We start from the raw sequence: 24,851 nt of genomic DNA on the forward strand, positions 1-24,851 counted from the left end.
GTCCCATTGATGCTCATTACTAACTTTACTTCTTCCCCGGAGTATTTGTGGTTTCTCGTATATTGTAAAGCCCTCTGAGGCTAATTTGTAATTTGTGATTTTGGGCTATACAAAAATAAATTGAATTGAATTGCCACATAGAGAGGCTGCGAGGCTTCAGCAACAGCAACCTTCATCCTTGTTTTAGGAGAAGCCGCCACCGTGTGGTAGCCAATTAAATAGCACTGACACAAATGTTGTGATTCAATGAAGCAAATAAATATAAAACATTTAATTTTAGACAACAAAGACACAATATGAAAGTATAAAACATTTGTGAATTAAAATAGAGAAGACATCACGGAACGTCATCTCAAGACAATGAGAAACGTGGATCAATGCAAGCAGCACCATGACCAGATATTCAAAGCCAAACAAAAAGGCCATCTGGGATCATTGGCACGAATCAACACAAAGAGTTTGAGCATCTGTATCAGCGTCCTATAGTCCACGCTGTAACGCCCGTCTGTTACACTCAGGTGGAAATACGGTGAAACACTATGAACAAGAAGATTCTGTCACTTAAAGAGTCCGTAAAGGCTTCGTTCTAGTCCCTCCTGTGACACTACTAGGGGCATCAACTGTTAGGCATCAGGTCCAGGTCCAGTGCTGCTGGCAGGAGCAGCAGCTGGCACAGAGGCCCCCCGCAGAAACACCTTCCCACCAGCATCACTGCTGCTCACGAAGTGGCACATCAAGCCATAGAGGAGAGGTCTGGAAGAGGAAATGTGAAGAAAATGTAAGTTGTAGTAAACATTTTTTATTTTTTAGCACAGGCAGAGTAAAGTCCTGGGCCATAAAACCCAGGTCATTGTGGTTACAGTGGTACTCTCTCTGTCCAAAAGACTTATCAGTAATTATTACAATCTTTTTTCATATAAAAAAAAAAAAAAAAAAAAAAATATATATATATATATATATATATATATATATATATATATATATATATATATATATATATATATATATATATATATATATATATATATATATAAGAAACACATATAAGTGACACAAGTCAGACTGCAATCTCTGGTGCATCAAATGTGCCAAGCTTTCCAAAGCAATGGTGGGGACACGCTGACATTATTGACAGTTGTCAACATGTTGGTTATGACATAACTGACCATCCCCCCAGAGAGAGTTCAGCACTTACACAGACTTGGAGCTCGCACCCTCTGTGACTTTCAGCTCATTCGCCAAGAACTGTCTGTCCAAGGCAACATCAGGTTGGCCTGATTCTGAGAACACAAACGCAGCTGAGTGTAGTGGTTGTGCACTTTGCTCTATCGTCACTGATTTAAATAAGAGTCTTTAATCTGCTGCTTTTGCATTAAGCCTTCCTCTGCACAGTTTGTAAAGAAACACCAGCTGTGCTGTGACTTTCATCTCTTCCGCCCACCTGCTGTCAGCACGGACGCGGTGTGTCGGTACTGGTTGAACTCCAGGTACTCCCGGATGAGCTCGTTGATGAGCAGGTTCTCGTGGGACAGCGGCGGACGAGCTTCACGCTGGTCATCCAGGGCGCTGAACACCTCTGCCCGGATACGAGCCTTCAGCTGGCCCAGCACACCACGGGACTCCAGCGTGTCCCTCACGGCTGAGACATGACGGGATTACGTTATCATCTGCGAGGCCAAACGTACCGTACACCTGGTTAACGCTAGTGTTAGAAGTTGGCTAGCTGTGTGTGAATGGCACAGAGGTCGTGTTATAACATTGGGTCACTTTATAGTGTCAAAGTGCGGACAACAGGCTCGCTTAGCAGTTGTTGGGTTTTTGAATGGAGACTGATACAAACGAGCTGGTGTAGTCAAGCTAACGTTAGCTCACCAGAGCTAACAAACAATTTGACTTACAGGTGCAGTAAAATGACGTGTCGTGTATCTATTCCAGTTAACAATATAATAAGTAACGTTACAGACAAATGACAGAGAGCGCTTACCACACTTCAGTTCAGTGACGGTCGCCATTGCAAGAAGTGTAAACAACCGTCTGTCTGCCACCGTTCATAACATACGCGTCTGCCATCTAGTGGCGGGGATGTGTAACTGCGACTAACTGAGACGCCCAAACGTCACATCCGGTCTGCCGTGCGTGTTCCTCATCAGGGTAATAAGGTTGTAAAACAGATTTACTTCCCCCGTTTATTGATATTTTCCCCAAACACTCATTTGCAAGGACATGAATTCAAGCATGAAGACATTGTACACTCAATTAAAACGTTATGATTCAGCATGATGTATGGAACAAGACAGTATATTAACAGTAAAAATTGGAAACAATGAACAAGCTTGTTATAAGAAGTATAAATATAATACAATGTCATATGACATGAATAGGATTCCTCTTACAATATATTGTCTAAACCAGTAAGACAAAAACAGTGAATGCCTCTTCTCTTTAAAAAGTTCATCGGGTTCTTTCTTTGAATTGAGACGACAGGTCAACGTGGACTATTTACAGTCTGTCATGTCAGCACCATAAGAACAATGCTCCTCTGTATATGGCCTGAGTTGTGTGGTGGAGGCAGAGTGACAATCACACAGAGATTCATCACTGTTGTTTTGAAGAGGCATTCTCTTCATTCATGGTGGTTTTCACGACCGACGTCAGGTTGAATCCGACCAGCAAGGTCTCTGTTGACTTTCTTTCTGTGTTTACTTTGACAGAAATAAACAACAGCCACAACATAGTTGGGCGATTGCTTATGTCTTGGCTCACTTCAATGTTTTCCTCTTTTCCCTGACATATAAAAATTCCAGCTCAGATGTTGAAGGCAGTTAAAACCTCTCTTCCTCTGCGTTTGCCGTGGTGAACCTTTTGAAGGTTAGTGTGTCAGAGTATTTCCTGTCCCAGTTTCTGGGGCAAGAAGAGGAAATAGCCTTCTATCAGTTTACAATTACAAAATTGCCTCTTTCTTGGTATACAAGGCTAAAAAACAAACAAACGAGTAAACATCGTTGAAGCCTGAGACAACATCAGAAAATATAGCATGTGCTTTATAACACTTACAAAACTACAAAAATACTATCGCTCCCATTCAAGAAGAGAATGTAAATCCTTAAGATTTGATATGGTCTTAGCTTGTAGCTCCGGGTTTAATCTCTACATTGAATGAACTGACTCCACTACTCGATATACAATATTTATAGCTTGGAGACTCTCAACAATCCACTGTAGCTTTCTTCTGAATGTTCATCATCGGAGGTTAATAATGTCTTTAGGACCGCATGTCTGTGTGTTAAAAACCAACATATAAGGACTGCGTCAGCAGCTGCTCTTGAGATTCTTTGCCAATGCCCTCGTGGAGAGCAGCTTCGAGCTCACAAAGCTTGGATGGAACAGCACGATTTTACGTGTGCTGCAGAGCCGCAGAAATAAGATGCCACATCTGTATACACCTGGACACCGGCTCCGTAGTACGAAGCCCATTGAAGACTTAGACCAGCCCGGCTTCCCGGCACATTCGGTAGAACTGTCCCCGCTGTGCGATCAGGTTGGCTGGAGAGTCCATCTCTGAAATTTGGCCTCTGTCCATGACGATCACTCTGCGAAGCGGCAAAACAAGGAGGAAGATGTCTTTTAGATCCAGCGTTTATGTTTTTACACCTGATCTAACAGTTACATGTGTAGTAAAGCTGTGGGTTTTGGGTTGTCTAGGCCTATAACTGTGATTAGTATACGGTTAATGTGGGTTGTAGGGCTGCAATTAAGAATGAATGTCTTAATTTAACTTAACTTTCATTCATCATTTTGTTTATAAACTGTCACATGTGCCCAGAGTCCAAAGTTATGCCTTACATTGCTTACTCTGTCTGACCAACAGTAAAAAAAAGTCCAAATGTATTTAAGTTACAGTGATATGAAAAACATCAAAGCAGTAAATCCCGTCGGAGAAGCTGTAACCATCAAATATTTGGTATTTTACTTGAAAACTTCTTAAAATGACTGATTAATAATCCAATTTATCATTGATTAGTTTTCTGTCAGTCCACTAAATACCCCAAAATATCGACCACTCAGTCGATTATAATGTACCTGGTGTAGTCCATGATGGTGTTAAGGCGGTGAGCAACGGTCAGGACGGTGCAGTCTGCAAACTGTGTGCGAATCGTGGACTGGATGAGCGTGTCTGTCTCGAGGTCCACAGCAGCAGTCGCCTCGTCCAAAACCAGGATCTTGGTTTTTCTCAGCAAGGCTCTGGCCAGACACACGAGCTGGCGCTGACCCAGACTGCACAGACAAAGGAGAGGGATCGAATCACATATCAGATTCTGTCCGGTATGTTTCATGACACTTTGTGCGGATATCGCTGTAGTAAAGTGTGTTTACTGACTAGCAAACCAACGGGGAGTGGTTGATATATAGTTCAGTGAGTCGTATCTGTATACCTGAGGTTTTCTCCTCCCTCTGAGCATTCGTGGTTGAGTTTGTCAGGCAGATTCGAGACAAAGTTTTTGAGATGAGCGAGCTCCAGTGACCTCCACACCTCCTCATCTGTGTAGATGTCAAACGGGTCGAGGTTCATTCGGAGGGAGCCTGAGAACAGCACGGGGTCCTGGGAGACAGGACGGCAGATGTTATTCATCGCCACACGGTCCAGACTGGCAACACAATTATTATAATCTAGAATGGCTTGGATACGGATTGCAGCTCATGCAAACAGTTTATATGATGAAAGCCAAGGCCCGGATTCTGTTATTACTGTCGCACCTGAGGAATGATAGTAATGCGTGATCTGAGGTCATGGAGTCCGACGTCGGCGATGTTGACTCCGTCTATAAAGATCTTTCCCTTTGCTGCCTCCAAGATCCTGAAGATTCCCAGGGCAAGTGAGGACTTCCCCGCTCCCGTCCGACCCACAATTCCAACCTGAAAAACAGCTTTTTAGTCAGAATGTACGTAGAACATAATTCAAGCAATTTAAACCATCCAAGATGGGTGAAAATGTTTTCATCCCACGAGATGACTCACCCTCTCTCTTTCGTGGATTTGTAAGGTGATGCCCTTCAGAGCCAACTCGAGTCCTTTACGGTACTGCAGCCCGTAGTCCTGGAACTCAATGGTGCCTCTCTGGGGCCAGGCCAGGGGCAAGGAGCTGCCTTCAATACTCCAACTCGCCTGAATGAGACGATGAGAAAGGGTGAGGAGAGAAGAAGAAAAGCCTTTGTGTTGTGCAGTGTTGGATTCAGTGTTTTGTTTGTGTGGGTGTGGAGGGAACACGAACCTCTTTAGCGGTATCAGCATACTCGTTGACCCTCTCCACAGACACAATGTTGTTTTCCACATCAGTCCAGGACCTCACAATCCAACTCAGGATTCCAGTCACCTGCAAAACATCCAACACACCGAGGTTCACTTCACATCGTATTCTTTCCTGTGCTGAAAAATGCATTTGCCAATTGAGCAAAGCAATGCATTTATATTCCACTTTCTCCAGTTTAACCTCCAATTGCAGTCCCACAATGCTGTGTGTGTGAAGTTGGCTGTCTTTGACGTTAATAAGTCGGGTATTGGGAAACCTCCAGAACTGCAGTGTGAGAATGTGTGTCAGCGTGTCTGTTGGCAGAGCCTCTTACCTGGAGGGAGTGTGACACCGCCAAACCCACCATGCCTGGGCTCAGGGTGCCTTTTCCCATCACAGAGAGAACGGCAGCAGCTAAGACCACACCATTACCGACAAACTCCAGATTGACTGCCAGCCACCTGTGGATGTAATATTCATTTAGCTCGGCTGTGGGCAGACAACTACCAAAATGTGTCCTTATTACTGACGCCAGAAGTCATTTTGTGCAACCATGTAACATAAAGCGATCGCAGCAACTGTTGCTGCTTTGAGTCAACACTGACCCTCATGAACTGTAACTGAGCGATGCACATTATAATCATCACATCATCTCACCGGGTGGCCACAAATCGAGGGAAGTAGGAGGTCTGATTGAAGTCGACCCTCTTATTAGCCTGCAGAATGAACCTGGACTGCTCGCCAAAGGCCCGGATCACGCTGGCGCCCTGCACCGTCTCGTTGAAGTGGGTGTAGATGGGCGATCGGCTCACGGCTTCCAGCCTCCGCAGCTGACAGGATGTGGCGACGTAGAAGCTCTGTAGCCCACAGTGGAAAAGTAAAACACAAGTTTAATGGGTGAAAACAAGAGGGAGCACTGAGGGCTTTCCCATAATTCAGAGTGAACATGTGTAACATCTATGTCAGCACGTGGGGGAACAAAACACAAGTGAATGGCAAAATCAGCAGGTTGGTTTTGGAGCCCGGAGCTTTCCAATAATACACTGTAATGGAACCCAGCTCTCGCTGAGCCGCCTTGAACATAAAACTCTCAAAGAAAAAAAGTAATTTGTGGTGAGTTGAAATGTTGACGGGAGATGTACCTGGACAAAGGCGTACAGGAAAGCGAGTGGCAGGATGATCACGGCTGCAAATGGCATCGCAATCAGCACAATGATGCAGACCTCCACGAGTTTGAAGACGTAGCTCAGCATCATCTTCAAGCCGTCGGGGACCATGCAGTCGATGGCGTCGATCTCTTTGGCAAAGCGGTTGAGTAGGTTGCCGCTGGGCGTGACCTCAAAGAAAGACATCGGAGAACGCAGCACGTTGATCAGCAGGTCCATGTGCAAGTGGCGAGAGGCGATGATGCCGCAGATGGAGATGGCGACAGTCGTACCAAAGATGGCAATACCTGAAGAGAGGGGAAAGATGTTTGATCGCGTCAGAGTCGAACGTCAACAAACCGGCATCGACTCTTCATTAGCTTGAGCCGTGAGGACTCCTAGAGCTCTCTCACTGACCTTGCACAAAGCCAAGCGCTCCAAACACGGTCAGTTTCAGGTCTGTGTCGATCTGGGTGCCGTTAACAATCGGGTCGTCAGCCCACACGCTCAGCCAGTAGTTGTAGGCCAACGAGGCGCCCTGCTGAAAAGCGTACAGGAAGACGATGGGAATGATGATGGCCAAGCCGATGGTCTTGAAGTACTTCTTGTACATCGCCAACCGCACCTGATGTAGAACAACACGAAATGTACCGTCAATCTCAAGGACTTAGATGGTCATTACATCAATTATTTTATGTTTTATGTTCATTCATCTTGCAATAACTTATTTCTGGGCCACTTATGCCCAATTTCACACCAATGGAGGTGAAGTCAAAAGCCGTTTTCAGACTTACCCTTCCAGTGCGGGCCTTGTCAGCCTCAGTTAGCTTGCCCAAGTCCTCTGGTACCTGTTCCTGGTCTGTTTCAGACACGGGCTCCATATTCTGCAGGTTGGTATTCGTGGTGTCACCCCTGCAGGACACGGAGAGGCCAGAGGTCAGGCTTGGGATGCCAAACATCTTTGTCACAAATTTGCAATTTACACGTTTGTTTACACACCCAATGAGCTGCTCCTGTGACAGGTCTCTGGAGAATGGCATGAAGTCCACCATGCTGAGGCGAGCATTGGACCTCCTGGAACCAGCTTCAAGAAAGGGACATTTTTGTGGGTTTTAAATTGGGATCATTCATCTTTAGACTGATGTCTGTTACATAGAAGTCCTCCTTTCTGCACACGCTGACTTTTATTTATACGGTCATCTTTCAACAGAATGTTTCTCACCTCTCTGTATGGCGCACTCTTTTCGCTCTGTGCTGGCAAATGTGTGAATGAACTCAGCAAAGGCGCCGTGGCGGCTTAGGAGCTCCTGGTAGGAGCCACTCTCTGTGATTTCTCCATCTCCTAGGACGAGGATGAGGTCAGCCTGTGGCAGGAAGCTCATCCCGTGGGTCACTAAGATGCGGGTCTGTATAGCGTGTAAGCACAATCCAATACTTCATTGAGGTTTCAAACCAAAAGTGTCAGCAAAGTCGTGGTTTCCGTATTATGATGAACAATAGCGCATGCCACGTGCCTGTAAGTGGTTTAAGGAAGTGTAAAACCATGTTTTAGCATTTTGGTTTTGTTGCATGTATTACCTTGTCTCTAAGGACTCCTTTTGGTCCGATGACTTTGTCAAAGATGTGTTGGCCCACATGTGCATCAACAGCAGACAGAGGATCATCCATGAGGTACACATCAGCCTTTCTGTAGACAGCCCTGGCCAGGCTCACCCTCTGCTTCTGCCCACCTGAGAGGTTCAAACCCTGCAGGGACACAACGATTCCAAAGTTTAGATCGACTCAAAGGATTCGGAGATAAATAAAACCCCCGAAACACATCATTTCCATTTCTCCATTTCAATACCTTTTCTCCAATTTCTGTAGCATCTCCAGCAGGTAGGATTTCCAGGTCAGGCAGCAGTGCGCAGGCCTCCAGCACTCGGTGGTACCAAGTCTTCAGTTTCTCACAGCCAAATAAGATGTTGTCTTGGACTGTGGCGTTCTGGATCCAGGCCTGCTGGGGCACGTACGCCACCGAGCCCTGTGAAGACACATGTCAAAAGAGAGACTGTCAGTATTAATTAAATGAAACCCACAAATAACAAGAAAACGTTCATGTGGTACACAAGCTCAATACCTTAACAGTGACACGGCCGCTTCTTTTCTCTGTTTCACCAAGCATGGCGGACAACAGAGAGGACTTTCCACTGCCCACGTGTCCGACCACAGCGACGAGGGAACCTCGTGGCACATGGATACTGATCCTGTCAACAAAGAAACACATTGCTCTGTAAGTCTCTTTGTTTTTTATGTAGATTTAGTACATTTTATTTTCATTATTTTCATAACTCATACCTTTTCAGACACGGAGGGCCCTCAGCAGACCAGCTGAAAGTCCCGTTTTCGATCGCCACGTCTTCCCCATCTGAACAAGAAAGAAAGGTTGAGTAAAATGAATGAAACCTGCAATAAACGCTGAAGCCTGTTCCTTCAACCTGAGCCACAAACAAACTTTCAAATCAAAAATGCCCCTTGAAGTCTTTTCGTCAGAGTGCAGGCTGGGAGTAATTACAAGTGAATTAGCTTCATCATGCAAATTATAGAGCTGCTGCTTCTTCACAAGCTGTTTTAGGAAGTGTTGACAGATTACAGACAGGACTGCAGTGGTTCTCTTTTTTCTTTCTCAATGAATCATACGTCTGAATTCATGCTGTGATTTACGTTCAACCACAAAATGGGAACATCCTATCATTACCCTGTCTGCCAGTTAGCCAGGGACCCAGGAAGTGACAGTGCACGTGATCCATACAAGGTTGTGGAACTCCACAGATATAAACAACCAAAGCCTGCGGGCTGTTCATATTGATTATGACAGCCTATGAGTTAAGGCAGTATAGGGAAATTGGTGAAGTTAAACCGTAGTTTATTCGTTTGGTGTGCCAGTCGATACATGGGTGGGGTTCTTACCAGAACTCGATGGGGCCTTTGAGACATTGTCCCCCTTCAGCTCCTCTGAGCACAGGTACTTTCCCAGACGTCTCAGTGAAACCATAGCCTGAAACAGAAACAGTGGTTAGTTAACTGAGCTGTATCCATCACATGGTACCATCCAAATATACCTTATCAGGCACCATGGATGGAAAAAACCATCTCAACACAATCACAGGTATGACCTCACAATGTCACCCACCTGCATAGTCGTGCTGATAGCGAATGGAAGCTGGCTGAGTGGGGTCTTCAGGATGTTGATCAGTGCCATTGAGACAAAAACCTTCTGTGCATCCAGGACGTTCCTGTCATCGAGCGTCACGTAGACTCCGAACATGGAGAAGGCAATCTTAGGGAAAAAGAGATTAAATGTTACATACACAGGCACAGGCTGTGTGATGGGGGATCTTTAGAGACACCATTTGTATATATCTGTATGTACCCTTTTCATTAGTAGCTCCTTTTAGTTCCGTGCTCTTACCAGGAAAGAAGAGGAGTTGAAGGATGCAATGGAGATGGAATAAAGGATCTGCGATTTCTTCAGGGCTTTGAGCTCTTTTTCTCTGTGGCCCAGAACCTGCTCCAGGAAGGCCTTCTCCCAGGCGTAGAACTTCAAGATCTTTATTCCATTCAGGATCTCGTTCATCAGTCTGATGCGTCCGTCCATGAACTTCATTTGGACCTCCTGTTGACCAGACAAAGAGCTTTTTACGTTTTGTCGTGGAAACAATGAAACTATCCAAAGCTGCAAAAGCAAATACATGCATTTGTGAACATGGGTTTGTCTGCGCTCGTTACAACTCCAGCAGTTTTCCTGAACATCATATCACTTGTTAAATTCATTTTAGTGATTTTTATGACAAGGACACAACAAAGGGCCTGGAATGTGGTCACTGCATTCAAGACTAAGTTCGATTAAATTGGCAACCAAATGTACAGAAGCCGTCTGTTGTTTTTCCAAAGAAATGAAAAATGATGTCCTCTTACTGCCCACCCTTTCCTTTCATTGTTTTTCAAGCAGGTTATATGGGGCAGACATCAAAAGGACAGGAGAGAATGTACCATCCAGGCCAACCACCCACGCGGCTCTTCAGCCACTAAACCAGCTGTGGCATCGCTGACCTAACATGCCAGATGTCAGTGCCACTGGAGCGAAAGAGTGCAGGATCCCTGTTGCTGCTTCTACCTGTAGCTTGCTTCTTTTCTTTGCTATGAATCCGTTGAGGGGGAAAATGAGAATGACGGTGGCGATTCCTGCCAAAGCCGATGGGCCGAGATGCTGAATAAAACAAAGAATGAAACGGTGTCAAGGGCCTCTCAGTTGAAATGCAGCTGTGCATGAATGAGTGGCATCGTGAAAACATTTGGACATACCTGCCAGAGGAAGAAGAGACAAAGAGAGATTTCAATAGGAGCCAACCAGACAGCGTTGAAGTACACCACAAAGTCCATGAGCTTCTGAGTGTCTGCCGACACCAGATTCACAATCTCGCCCACGGTGCAGGTCCTCCTGGCTGAGCTGTTTATCACCAAAGACTGGATTGACGACAAAAGAGACAAAGACATTTTAGCCCTCAGTCGTCCAGTATAAATGAACACCCTCGTAAAGATCTCAGACATTCATTTCATCTCACTCTGTTTTCCTGTCTGGAAGGAGAGACGGCTGTTGTTTTTGCCATTTAAAAGGTCATTTATGTGGCGTCTCGAGGTTAGCGGCTACATGTCAGGTACCCACCTTCCTGTAAACCAAGCCCATGACAGCCGTCTTCACCCTCATTCCCACTGTGAAGCACGTGTACATGTACTGATGGCTGAAGAGGGACTGGAGACAGGACAGCAGGAACATGAGAGCGGCGTAGAAGTAGCCTTTCCACAGCGGAGCATCTTCGTCTCTCATGAAGTCCAGCAGAAGACTGCGGAGGAGGAGATTAATCAGGAGGTTCAGTTTTTAAGTGCATGTAAGTCAAATCAAAAACTCTGTTTATGGTTTTCCCTGAAACGCAGTGAATGAAAACCAATCATAGCAGACACAGACAGGTTTTTACTCCGTCAACATCCCTTTTTTTAAATCCAATGTGGTATTATGTGACCTTCATTGTGTGCCTTAAACCGGTGGCCGTTAGTGCTGCTGCTGCGGCTGCGGCTGCTGGTGCGCACAAAGTAGCTCGGGTTGCACAACAGCGCTCAGCTTGTGGCCGAGCTGCCCTCACACTTGGCCAGCGGTTCCCTTACTGTGGTCCGACAGCATTGCTGCCATTGAGAGCCTCCTCCCCCCCGGCCTGTGCTCCTCACTGGAGAACAGAGGGCTGTGGTCTCGTCTACTTTATCCGCTCACAGCTCTGTGACCATAATTAACACTTCCACTGATTCTGTGCATCAACAACATTCCAGTCTGGCTCGTGGGACGGTGCGGCGGGTGGTGGGTCAGCGGTAACCTGTTTACATTGCTGCAGCTTCTGTTGTTGTTTGAGTCACAAATCATTGAAAACAGGACAATGAAGGTGATAGCCGAGGTGTTAACCAAGGAGCTGTTTCTACAGTAAAGTATATCCATATATGTGGACTGCAGTATCCGCTTAACCAACGTTTCTTCAAATTATACCAGGAAAATGTAATCGCTTCCACTTAAATCCCTAAATTGGACAATTATCCCCCAAAACCACAATAAAGCCTATTTTTACTCTGGCCCGTCCTGCAGGCCATCCAGGTAATTTCAGCCTGAGCTGAGGTTTGGAAATATTGGCTGCAGCTTTCCTTAATACAGCGAACGCAATGCCATTTGGTTTGTGGGACTTCGAGCCCTGAGAAAGCTATATTTGACAAACTCAATAACAACAACATCTTCTTCCAAATATAACGACATGGTCACTTCTTCTTATGAGCAATTTCATTGACAACTTCTTGGTCTTCAATGCGATCATCTTCATGCAGAAGAACACAAACATTTGTGGTTTATCTTGTTATTTTTGGTACTCTTTGCACTATGAACCAAATAACCCTGAGCTTGGTGCTACTGGGTCGAGAGAAAGCTAATATCTACAAACATTGGCAAATCACACAACAGCTATTCGTTTTTGTTGCCAGATTGCACTCATTGTGAGAGCAGATTCAGGTTTCAGGAAACTCTTCCTAGAAGTCTTACCTGAGCACCTGGGGGATGGCGAACATGAAGGCATCGTGGAATATGATACACAGGGTACCAGTCAGAAAGTACGGGCCGAACTTGCGCGCCATCGTCCTGAGCAGGAAGAAGCCGGAGCTCTGCTCCTTCTGCAGCTTCCTGAGGAGCTGAGCCTGGTCTTGCAGTCTGCTGCTCCCCAGTGCCACGCCCGACGCTAAGGCCTTCTGCTGCCTGTCAGAGCGAGAGAACGCACGCAGTTACAGACTGATCTGTGTCAGAGGTGCCCCAATGATGCTGGCACCTTTCAAGTCTTTCATGTAAAACTGACTGTAAAAAGAAACCTGTTGTTTTTCGTACCATCACTGATGGACTCAAGAATTCGCCAGCAGTAAAAAAGCATTATTCACTGACATAATTACTGGATTGAACGAGGGATCTTCAAAGCACTGGACCGTGTTAAAAAGCTTTGACACGAGGTTCTTGCTCTGTGTCCTCGAGGGACCGCTTTGGACGCCTCGGTGATGAGACGTCCTGAATTCAAATTTACCGCAATCATGGCTAAGTCGTGCTCTGCTTGGGTCATTAACTCAACCGGCACCATGCTGACGTTTGGCCACGTTGCAATAAAATGGAATTGATTCTTTGTGCAGGACACGTGCATGTCTTGTACATTCTACAACTACTAGCTAAAGCACAGAGAAGATTGACAATCACAGCACTCATTAAAAGGGACAGATTGTATGCATGAAAGACTATTTAATGCTAGCACTGTCATTGTGAGCATGTTAGCATGTTAAGCACAGCTGACCCTGTGTACAGCCTCACAGAGCAGTTTAAACGGTTGTAAACTCTTAAAATTGATTCTGTCTTTTTAGAGTCTGTCAACTTTATGAAAGCCAAATACCAAATTGCCGGGGTATCCCTCCAAACCATCAGACTCAAATTAGAAGGCGTTCTCACTTTTGAAGTTCGGCACATTCATCTGTCCAGTCCTCCTCCAGCTCAGAGATTATCTTGCGCGACGTGTCTTCCTCCCTCAGGGTCCACAAGTCCTCTGCTGCCAGCGGGGTGCGATATCCTTTCACAACAAGCCTGAGGAGGATGATTCACACAGATCATCGTCAACAGAACACATATTGTTGTAAACAACTACAAACTGTCGCTGTAGTGAGTCAGCCAAAGCCAAAAAATGAGGGGGTTTGAAGAACCATCTTACCCAGTGAACCACCAGAAGAGAATCTTTGACAGGAAAGAGGCGTCTTTCACGGGACAGGGATTCTGCAACAGATTAAAGACCGGAATCAGTGTTGTTTTCGCAGTAGAGCTCTCACCACGTTAAGGCTTTCGAGACACAGTTTCACAGAGGCCGTCGATTGATGGTTGAATGGTGCAGTTGTGAGGAGTGTGTTTGAGAACGCTAACGTGTGTACAGTCAGGTGGTCCATTGTGGGGAGCAGAGGCCATGAACTCCCACAGCAATAAATAGAGTTCAGTGGGTGGGAGATGACATTTTGAGGTCTCGCTCAGAAGGAACGGAAATGTCTAATCACAAACTTTCCAACAAGTGGACACACACACACACACACACACACACACACACACACACACACACACACACACACACACGCAGAAGCACAGCAAGTTTGTCCTCTCGCGCATTCTTTATGGCATCTCTGCGCCCTGCCACCCCCGCACCGGGGTGTTTGCTCACTTCATTACCAGCGCTCTCGCTCTTCCTCTCTTCCTGTGAGTAACTCTAACCAGAGCGTGGGGCGGAGAGGAGGAGAAGGTGGAGGAAGACGAGGAGGACACACCCATCCTTGGCGTGTCCTCCACGCCAGACTGCAGCTTCTGCCCCCTCAGCCTCTTCACCACCGGCCGAGGGCTTCCGAGGGACTTTTCCAGCTATTTTGATTGTTTATCACCGGGGAAATGTTACGTCACACGTCTGTTTGATTGATTAGAAGTTCATTTTCATTAACCTGTCAGCTGTCAGAAATCCACTTGCTATTTGGAGCTTTAGTGCCATCAGGCTCATGTTTGATGGGATAGTGAGATCTGCATTAAGTAATGCCTGATGCAGCGGTCCTGATGTTATCCAACGCTGGAGTGAGTGAGTCGCGGTGATGGTATGCAGGAGAACAACGAGAAACACACACACATATTAACACTCTCCTCATAGAAAGACAAAGCGGTGAAGTGAGAGTGGAAGGAGGGAGGGAGGGAGGTGAATCACATTTCCTCCAAAAGGGAAAAATGTCTTGACAACAACAGTTGACTGCTCGGGCGTTTTCTTTCCTGTGTCTTGGATCGGAGTGGACGTTTTTGACGGAAGTGGGATACATTCTCCTCTGCCTACCTTTTCCGAGACAGTTTTTCCCTCCGGAGGCTGGTCAGCAAAACAGCACAGGAGGAGCTGGGCCAATTGGATTGTGAAGTAGGAGAAGAAGGCGAGGTATCGTACAATGTCTGAGGCAATGCCCTGTGGAATAGGAAAGCACAGATGAAGGCGGCTGCTACAGGGCTGAACAACACCAGTCTTTTAACTGACTTCCTTCAGTTTATTTGTGTTAAGCTGTTCCAGACACGTTTTTGTAAGTTTGACTTCTATTTCAAGCTAAGGAAGCAATTAATTGTCTTTGTGGCCGTGCACATGCCAAAGAAAAACAACATTTCAAGACATACGGGTTTCATCTCATGTCAACATTGCTCAACATTGCTCAACATATCACACAACATCCTGGCATTTATCTCCACTGTGGCTGGACAACACATTGCTTTCCCCATGCTAACACACTGTACAGCAGAGAGATGGTTTACACACCAAGATCACAGACACAATAAAGAGTATTTTGGACCGTAAAGCCAGTCTTTAATGTACTTTATATAAATTAAGTGATAGTTAGAGCTGCTTCCCAGTCACGCTAAGAGCCCGTATCTGTAAATAGGGAGATTGTGGTTTCAAACCAGCACCCTTACAGTCAATCAAGGGAGCAGCTGCGATATTAACCGCTCAGAGACTTTTGTGAAATGTAGGACTCACTTGTTATTCCTGACGTAAAGAAATTGTGGGGTTTGGCAGATGCATTGTTCACTACTGGGCCAGGCGGTGCAATGTGCAACGGCTGTGCATGAAAGTCAGAGCCATGGTAAACAGTAGAAACAGCTTTCTCTGAAAAGTGTGGTGCTGTGCCCAGAAAGGAGATATGAAGGGTCCAAATGGTTCCGGCCACACAGTGAAAAACAGGGTCAGGATGGTCGGAGAGTGGGTGGCAAAAATGTAGATCAGGCGACTAAGAATGGCCGACAAACATGAACTCAGTCAACTCCAGCCATCAGCGCTGCAGACTGAACGAGACACTTTCTTCATAAATATTCACAAAATGTGTCAGTACAATATTTAATGTGAGTTAACGCGGGAGACCGGGAAACACTGCTCAGCTGTGCGACGCAACTTTTATCGTCGTTCCATTTTTTTAAATGTCCAACGATTCCTATCTATGCAGCAGGAGGTATTAGCTTTTGAGTGAAAGGCAACGATAACTTCCTTTGTTTTTAGGGTGTAATGAAGAGCCCCTGCATCATCTCATTAGACGTCTGTCCGTTTATGTAGTTAATTATCTCCAGTCCAACTTTGACTGTATCTTCTGCAACCATTTCACCTCAGTCTACCTGTAGCCATGGTAGCCTACCTACCGTTCACTCTCATGACCAAGCAAAAGACTCAAGACCTTCTGAGCAGCACCATATGAATTTGGTTATTCAAAATGTAGAGACATACGATATGAGGGAGAAATATTTAGATGGTCACATGTGCATCCATGTGCACGCGTGTGGTTGAATGAAATGAAAACATCTGTGTCTGAATTCTAAATGGCATCGCATTATGTGCGGATGCATAGATTTCCATCTGGCTGTGTTTACAGCAGTGCAGGCCCATAAACACAGCGCTGACGTTCCTCTAGTCTGACCCTGGACTGCCGCGTCTCACCAGCATTTATCCGAGGGCCATCATTACTCTCCGCCAAGCAGTGTGGGAATGTCACACTGAGGCCGATAAAACAGAAATATGGATATGTGTGTGTTTGTGTGTTTTTATAGAAATGCAAATGCGACTGCCCTACGGCTGTGTGCGCTGAAATAGAAACGCACCCCATACAACAATGATTGCAGTGTCTGACGCGAGGCACAGGAAGAAAAGGAAAACTTAAACACACACAGGCTTGACCAGAATTGGCAGTGTCATCCTCCAACACTTGGTTAACTTCGGCTACCTTGGTTGAAATTGGGGGATAAAACAGGAACTCTTTGCTGACACAGGGTATATCTCAAGCTATGCTGCTGGAGGCTTGTGTCTAGACTGTGGGTAGGAGAGGACCTGATTAGATATCCCTGCATGGTGTTTTCACGCTGCAAGTTCACTGCGTTCGAACCTGACAAACACTTACTTTGGCTCTGAATTATTCCTTATTGTCAATATAGAGCATTTTGGATGCAGCATCATGTGTTAGGACACTGTGCGATGTTATTTCGTATTCATCAATTGTCTGAAGAAATACCTCGTCCATGGCCAGCTGGATCTTCGCTCTTAGAGGCACCAGGGAACAGACCACGGCCAAGACCCAGAACAGGAAGAGGAAGACAGAGGAGCGACAGCCTCTTATTCTTTCCAACTGGATGATGCATAAGGCCAAGATCTAGAGAGAGACAAAGAGAGACAGAGAGACTTTATCGAAGAATCCACATGTGGGGGTCTCACAGCACAGGAGAGGAAACAATCCCCGAGCTTGGAGAACACTCAAATCTCAAAAAACAGTCTGGAGCCACTCGACAAGGACAAGAAAACATGATGAAATACCTTTTTGGAAGTTATTTACCAACCAATGAGCATTATCTTTTAAGTCACCTGCTAGTTCTACTTCAAACCAAACTATTGTCTAAGTTGCTCTGCATGCGTAGAACCTCTTCCTGAGCTGTAATGAAGCCCTTTCTCTCCCGTATTAGGTGCCGATGTCACTGCCAGCCTTCTCAACAGGGAGGCTGACATTAGATTCACTCCGATCTAATGCAGCCGATGGTGGTTTTGAGAAAGAACTTGGGATTCTGGGATTTCCCTGGTCGTAGCCACAGATGGTTTCTGGCTGACTTCCGCCTCCAAAGAAATGAATCCATGGCATGCTACATGCCCTGCACACACTTTCCTAAAGTGCACAGATGTCTGGGTGGTGATCGTGAGAGGGTGAAGATCCTCATGTGCTCTGGTAGATATAAACAACATGCAGGCTTTTCATTAACGTGCTGCGTGACACACTGATTCTTTCTTCTTGCGTTCATTCATTTTCCCTGCACACTTGATACTTGCCAGTCTATTGAAGGAGGAATACAGAGAGACAACAATCATACCGATGGGGAATTTAGAGTCCACCTGACTGCACGTTGGAGCCGAAAGCACAACTGAAGAGGGAATGCAAACACAGAGACAACCGGCCAACTGAGAGCACGTGAACGTCCACGACCTCTGAGAACGTCGATGTGCTTGGAAAATGTACCGATTCCAGTTATTCTAATGATAAATGAGGAGCTGAGTCCTGTTTGTGCCACTGAGCTCTCTAGCAGCTAAATGCTCTGCTCTGTTCACCAGCTAGTCACTAACTTCGTCTGTGTGTTTTTACAAGCTAAATATATGTTCCTAACGTGTTGAAGTGTTGAAGTTTTCTATGGTACTGTATATCTACATCTCCCAGTATGTCGGTCAGCAGCACCAAGCCCATGGTAAGAACTTCATGTCCCCGACTGCTGGTACTTTAAGTCCTGAAGAGGTTGAGGCTGCATCAGCCTAAATCCAAACCTTAGCATAAGTAGAGGAATCATAAAGCTGACCTCGGGTCAGCATCTGAGGGCAAGGACCGTGCTATTCCTAGCCTTCCGCTCTGACTTGCCATATTGCTCAAAACCATCAGCCATCTGTTTGTAGAAGTCAGTGGGTGGAACTAAGTCCATCACCTTATAATTACATGGGAAGTGTGCAGCGCTGGGGAAGGAATAGGACCTTCACGTCACGGTATTGCTGATTATATTCTGTGTGATGTGAGTGCTGTTCATCATTAGTGAGCACGATTTGTGGGCTGAGAACTGTTACATACAGGGAACAAGCTGCTCCGAGCAACAAGAGCACAGTGTTCCAGGCCGGTACCGGGGAACGGGTGGTGGTGGGTGGCTACAATCAGCATCAAGAACATAATATCCTGTGATAGCGATAGGACTGGCGGGTAGATTTACAGATTGGTGACGAGCTCTTCATTAGATTTAGTAGATGCTTGTTGTTGTCAGTCCCCTTGGCCTGATAAATTATATTCTCAAAATAAATGATCTTTTTTGAACTCGATCCCTCGATACAAGAGACATCTCAGTGTATTTCTACCCGAACACGTGCTGCTATTGACTCAGGAGTCTGAAAACACCACAGGTGGGCAAGGCTGTCTGACTTGGAGACTGTGCAGGACCTGTGTGAGGCTGCAGAGAGAGGAAGCTTTGTGAGTAAACCTATACAGCTCACTGGGCTCAGCACCCTTACTCTACTGCCTTGTAAATGTTACATCACTCCTTTTCGGGACAAACAGCATTTTAAACTTCCCATGCCACCCATGTTGTCAGCTGCACTCATCTTCTTCTTTTGAGCCTACTCATCAGTGGAGCATCATTTAAAATCTGCAGACAATGAGTGGGATCAATGTTCTGAGAAACATTCAGCGTCGTTTTATCAACAAACGCCACTGAAAACATTTCTCTAATTGCACACCAGCCCGTATCTTCTATCAACACTGTTCTGGGGTTATAGTTTGATTCAAGATGTTTGAAAGGAGAGAAGACAAAGATTAAAGCTCTCATCCAGACTGCGTAAATCTGCACAGGTCTTGCACTGATTTGGATCTAAACAGTTGAGTTGTTAGCGCTGTTTCTCCGTAGACCTGAGCAAATGAATGCGCACTATAGATTTTGGGTATGGTTTTGTTTGTTGAAAACCTCAGGTCCTTGTTCCAAGGTAAGGTGAATGAATGTGTTGTGCTTCATCTTTTCTTTTTTCTGCACTGGAACAAACACGTTGCACCTTAAATACAGTCTTGGTCAGAACAATGGCGCTCAAAGAAGGACACACCTGTAGCCTAGCCTGTAAAGTCTGAACCCTTCTGTGTAATCAGGTTTAACAGAGGCTACGGTGTTTCATCACCGTTGTATTCGGTGGTTTTGTGTTTTTTAAAGATGAACAAAAAGGTTTGAAGAGATTCAAATGAGCTTGATTAACGTGCATGATGAGTCAAAGCACCGGCACCACTGAACAACTCATTCATATGAAACTACATGATTAGAAGAGCATCAACGAAAAACGTGATTCAATCACTTTGAGTGGACGAGGGCTGACTGTCCACGCGGAGTTCACAAGTGAGTCAATCGTAACGGTTTATGACTAAGTTCGTCCTGCAGCGGCAGTGGTGTGGGGAACAGTCTCTAAAACATCTGAAGCATTTTGGGTTTGTATGCACATTTGTATGACGAAATACAGCCACAAATAAACAAAACGTATGACACAAAGAGACACACGTGAGACCTCGTGTGATTTAAAAGTGTGTCTCATTTAAAGGAGAACTTTCTCTGGAGTGTACGGTCCACTCAACAACGTATAACGTATGAACGTGCAACTCAGAAGTAGGAAGAATACTTTTAGAAACGGAACCGGAGAGCATCATGGGTGCTTGGCACAGCACCTACCAAGCACATTTTTCATTGGATTGAAACTTTGCACATACGTACATCAAACAGCAGATGATGTCACGACACATGTACTCTGCACCCTGATGAGTGGTGGTCAAATACTGGCGGCGTTTACATGGTGCTGTAATGTTTGCATTGCCTGCAACACTATGAATCTAAACCTCGTCATGCATCTCTGCACCTCAGCGTCTGGCCAACAAACTGTCCAAAGGCTATATATCCTTTCATTGCTGCACATCGACATGCGAGCCAACAAGACACAAGCTAAAATATTCCCAAAACTTCTGTTACCCAGAGCAACACTGGAGGGATGTCAGGTCAGTTGCACAGCGTTTTCCATACACACACATCATGGGTGCACTCGTATTCTCTGAAACGAATGCACAATCATGCACACAGTCATTGTGGAAGTGCCTTAAACGTGCATTCTCTCAATGGCCATCAGAGGCAGATACCTGTAGTTGCAAAAACTCCTCTGGTTGTATAGAAGTCTATGAGAAAATGACTCTACTTCTCTCTTGATTTATTCCCTCAGTAAACATTGTAAACATGAGTTTATGTCTCAATCTCTAGTTTCAAGTCTTCTTCAATACAGCATGATGTTCATTTAGTACATTAAGGTCCATTTAGAGTCACACAGACCATAAAGCAGGGGATGCTTTAGGGCGGGGCTAGTGGAGAGGCATTCAGTTCTTTGCAACCTCACTGCTAGATGCAGTAAATCCTACACACTGCTCCTTTCAGCCATTACCCATCGTAAGATGGGCCTTGATTTATAGATTCAAGACTTTGCAGGATGCTGCTCATCCACCCTTGATGCACTGATCAGGCAATGTTAGAAGAAGGACCTTCGCTTTTACGGCACAAAAAATCCTAAAATGAAAATGACTTCAGTCAGATAATTGCCTGTTTGGACAGGTGTAAACGTGTGGGTGAACACTAGAGTAGAATCGGTATTTACCAAAGTCATGCTGCGTATGATGGGGCTGAGTAGGAAGACCATGTGTTCCTGGATCTCCTGGCTCCTCTCCAGCAGGATGTAGAAGAACTCCACAAAGCCAAAGGAGGCCAGCAGGAAACCCAACACCTGAGCAGGACAGGAGAGTAGTACAAAACTGAATGGAAAAACTTTGTTGTCAAATTTGCCAGTATATTTATTGGGTTTTATGTTGAGGAAAATCAATAGAATTTTGCTTTTGTATCTATTTGCAATCAAGTGAAAACCCTTGGGCAATAAACTGACGGCTGGCCAAAGTCTGTGTGAAGTCTCACCATCTTGGCGGTGCAGAGGCAGGACATTCGAATGTGTCCGGAGTCATGGCAGTAGAGGTGAAGGCAGTAGAAAGGCGCCAACAACCACAGATAGATACAGGGCACCCACACCAGTACTGTGTTCTGGAAACACTGGGTCAGGTCTGGGTTGGCTGTGTACCACGTACGGTTCCAGTCCTACAAACAAAGAGAAAGTAATAAAGCCAGAAGTTTAGATCAACAGAATGCACCTATAAGTCAAACTGTGAGATGTGATCCATCATCTGACAGATAGAATTCATGAGAGCCGAGTCCAGAGAGTTCAGACCTCAGACCTCATCCATCAGGGCAGCACAGAGGGAAACCACAGCAAGTCAACAACATACTGTGTCTTTGCCCAATCCTGCCAGTGTGTGAGTTGGAAGGGGCCGTCTTTTGCTAAAAAGCTGAGTCAGTTTGTGGCTTTTTTCCCGACCACGTCTCTGGCTTGTTTCCTAATTCCAGGAGGACAATATAAGCTGTCAACACATTCAAATGTGAGGTCAAGGATTATACCAATAATGAAGCCTATAAATAGTAAAAGTCCATGCAGAGGAGGTGTGCCAAAGGTTTGAGATTGTGTAACAGCAGCAGAGGCAAGATGGGTTGTCTCCAACAAACGAAAGTACCAGCGGCTAAGTGGCCTGTTGTTGTCTTGCTTCCCTTGTTTATCACTTCACTGGCCTAATGAGGGGCACGGTGTCTGGCTGTGCTAACGAGGCTGCCCTGCGGAGTCACCACAGGAAGCGGTTCACAGCTTCCAGCATGGCGGAGTAGTCTGGCCCTGCTGGTAGACTCCCAACTGGGATGAGGAAGAGAGGCCACAATTGGTGGCAGCTGCAGCTTGATTATGTAACGCAGCCCTGCTGGTGAACCACGTCAGGTGAGACGCACTTTGGTAGCTTTGCTGCTCTGGGAGAGCGCCGTGTCTCAGCATGAACAGTGATTCATTCAAGTTTACCATCAATTGCCACCGTTTCCCACCTTTGGAGCCTGAAGAGTCTGACTCATGGCCTGATGGTAACTGTGAAAATCAGAGGTGAAACTCTTTGCCTGCATCAGGGTTACAACAATTTCCACACAGCTAAATCTTTATATCGGCGGTGGTGGTGATGAACACACCATTTGTATCCCAGTGGTCTCTGTGAGCACTGATGTACCAAAATCCTTCAAGTGATAAATCTCTTGAGAGGCAGTGTGTGGGCGGCTGCTTTCACAGACCCTTCTGACTCCTGCGGTCAGTGGCAGGCGATGAACACTTTCATGTCAGAAATTCAACTTGTCAAACCCTCTCCAAGCACTTTCTTGTGCATTTTGCTCAGCACTCAGCCTATTTCTGTGGTGGGAGCAGTAGATGCCACCAGCTTATGTCTATTTTTACCTGACAAGCACAGAGATGTGAAAGTCGTAGAGACTTCAGCTGCGCTGCAAACCTGCTGAATGCCACTCTTCACATCCTCACAAATTCAGCGGCTAATAATGAGTTAAATAAATGAAATCTTGCTCTGTCTTGTGAGCAAAACATCATTATGCACCTACGGTGAGTATGTGGTGTCTGAATTGAGGACACTGGAATTTTGAGACGGCATTGATCGCTTCCCTAATAGTCTCACCTGAACTTGAACCCGTTTCTCAAGTTACAAGATGGCTTGATTCAAAAAGAATCAAGTCATGTGACCAATGAGTGAGCAATGACGCTGTTCCAAAAGTATGTGAAAGGACGATTACTCGTTAATAACTGAAAGTACTTTGCAGCCAACATGAGACAAAACATCTGTTTAAACATCTTCTATGCATTGTGATTGATGTCGTGTGAAGGAGGACGTCACATCTGTGCTCTGAACGTTCGTGGCAAAGAGAGCTGCACAAGACAATCGTTATACTTTCGCTTGCTCAACATAGTTTGATGGCCATTGTTTTGAGGTTTTGCAAGAGCAAAAATAGAGAAAGAGCCGTAATGAGAAACAGAGACGCAGAGGGAGAGCGAGGGAGAGAGAGGGAGAGAGAGGGAGAGGGGGAAAGAGGCAAGTTGGGAGCGAGTGCATTGAATCATTTTGGCATTCCAGCTGGATGGCTGACAGCTCCATCCTTCTTCTTTCGAGGATTCAGAATGTGGATGTACAAGACTAGAAAGCCTTTCCAACAACAGCAGCTCACTCGTTGTGTTGCATCACCTCTCAGCATCTCATTGTGCTGAATCACAGAGCAGAGTGACGGTAAACGCAGTTCTGTTACGCAATAAGGGAAGTTTTCCCATTCAGACGTCCCTTAGTTTCGATTTCTACGTACACCCTTTCTCTGCTACACACAGGCTTATTATTTTTCATTCTATTATTTAGTAATGGACACTAAAAACCTGTCGAATGAGCAGCATTTGTTGATAGTTGGCCAATGATACAAGAACAAAATGCTAATGTGGCTAATGCTAATAGCTTCAATCACTAACTGGTGAGGATTAGGCAGGTTCAATTCAATTCAATTCAATTTGTTTTGTACAGCCCAAAATTACAAATCAGCCCAAAATCACCAATCAGTAACCAGGAGTCAGTGTTATTTTGTGTTATGCATCTAAAGTTACATAAACAACAGTTGGTGCTCATAATGCAGGCTCCGAAAGACAACAACTAACTTTTACTCATCAACATTGGCTTATTACAAATGAGCTTGAATTTAGTGACAAAAGAAACTTGCTTGACGCAAATATTACAGGTGAACACGTCACACACTCACCCACAGAGGGTCCAGGCCGCTGAGTCTGCAAAATGCATCCATCCACTCGCTTGCTCCTTCCCTCCTGAGGCTCCACTTGTTGGGGTTGATCAGCCCTGCTCCTCCTGCTGCTCCTCCTGCTGCTCCTCACGCTGCTCCTCAGGCTGCTCCTCAGGCTGCTCCTCACGCTGCTCCTCACGCTGCTCCTCACGCTGCTCCTCCTCACGCGCTCAGCACCAGTGTGTGTGTGTGTGTGTGTGTGTGTGTGTGTGTGATGTGGGGAGAAAAAGTTGAGACTTTTCCTCTCTGGCTAATGGTGGTAGAACGTGGGGTTAGCTGGTTCCTGCCTGTCTGTTTGGCATTTGCTATGTTTATTAGTGTGTGTGTGTGTGTGTGTCTGCGTGACTTTTCCTCTCCTTTAATGAAACAGCTTCTCTCAATGAAACTCTGTTTCTGTCTGCCTCGCTGTTTGAACTGCTGCTGTCCTGAGATCCTGTGTCTATCTGACTCTCCCTCTGTGTGCCTTCTGTTTATGAGTGTGTCTCCTTGTTGGGTGGGT

General features: G+C 45.6%; 2 protein-coding genes across 2 annotated transcripts; both read right to left on the reverse strand.

Moving 5' to 3' along the window:
• Nucleotides 1-285: 285 nt before the first annotated feature.
• On the reverse strand, nt 286-2,041 carry cep20 (centrosomal protein 20). Its single transcript, XM_079278538.1, has 4 exons — nt 1,985-2,041; nt 1,442-1,639; nt 1,196-1,280; nt 286-753 (listed from the first exon to the last, which is right to left on the reverse strand). The coding sequence occupies exons 1-4, from the start codon at nt 2,010-2,012 to the stop codon at nt 624-626; spliced, it is 441 nt and encodes a 146-aa protein (XP_079134664.1). The 5' UTR covers nt 2,013-2,041; the 3' UTR covers nt 286-623.
• A 148-nt stretch (nt 2,042-2,189) lies between these two features.
• On the reverse strand, nt 2,190-24,425 carry abcc6a (ATP-binding cassette, sub-family C (CFTR/MRP), member 6a). The gene is made up of 31 exons (XM_079277984.1): nt 24,314-24,425; nt 21,566-21,742; nt 21,255-21,380; nt 17,083-17,220; nt 14,883-15,005; nt 13,740-13,801; nt 13,484-13,615; nt 12,545-12,754; nt 11,138-11,315; nt 10,777-10,938; nt 10,589-10,681; nt 9,884-10,087; nt 9,605-9,751; nt 9,382-9,469; nt 8,770-8,839; nt 8,552-8,678; nt 8,279-8,455; nt 8,011-8,178; nt 7,655-7,838; nt 7,432-7,516; nt 7,227-7,344; nt 6,850-7,057; nt 6,430-6,740; nt 5,945-6,144; nt 5,622-5,748; nt 5,270-5,371; nt 5,017-5,163; nt 4,756-4,914; nt 4,434-4,600; nt 4,081-4,275; nt 2,190-3,590 (listed from the first exon to the last, which is right to left on the reverse strand). The coding sequence occupies exons 1-31, from the start codon at nt 24,353-24,355 to the stop codon at nt 3,482-3,484; spliced, it is 4,536 nt and encodes a 1,511-aa protein (XP_079134110.1). The 5' UTR covers nt 24,356-24,425; the 3' UTR covers nt 2,190-3,481.
• Between the last annotated feature and the right edge of the window lie 426 nt (nt 24,426-24,851).

This window comes from Melanostigma gelatinosum, assembly GCF_949748355.1.
Source record: "Melanostigma gelatinosum genome assembly, chromosome: 11".
Classification (NCBI taxonomy): domain Eukaryota; kingdom Metazoa; phylum Chordata; class Actinopteri; order Perciformes; family Zoarcidae; genus Melanostigma; species Melanostigma gelatinosum.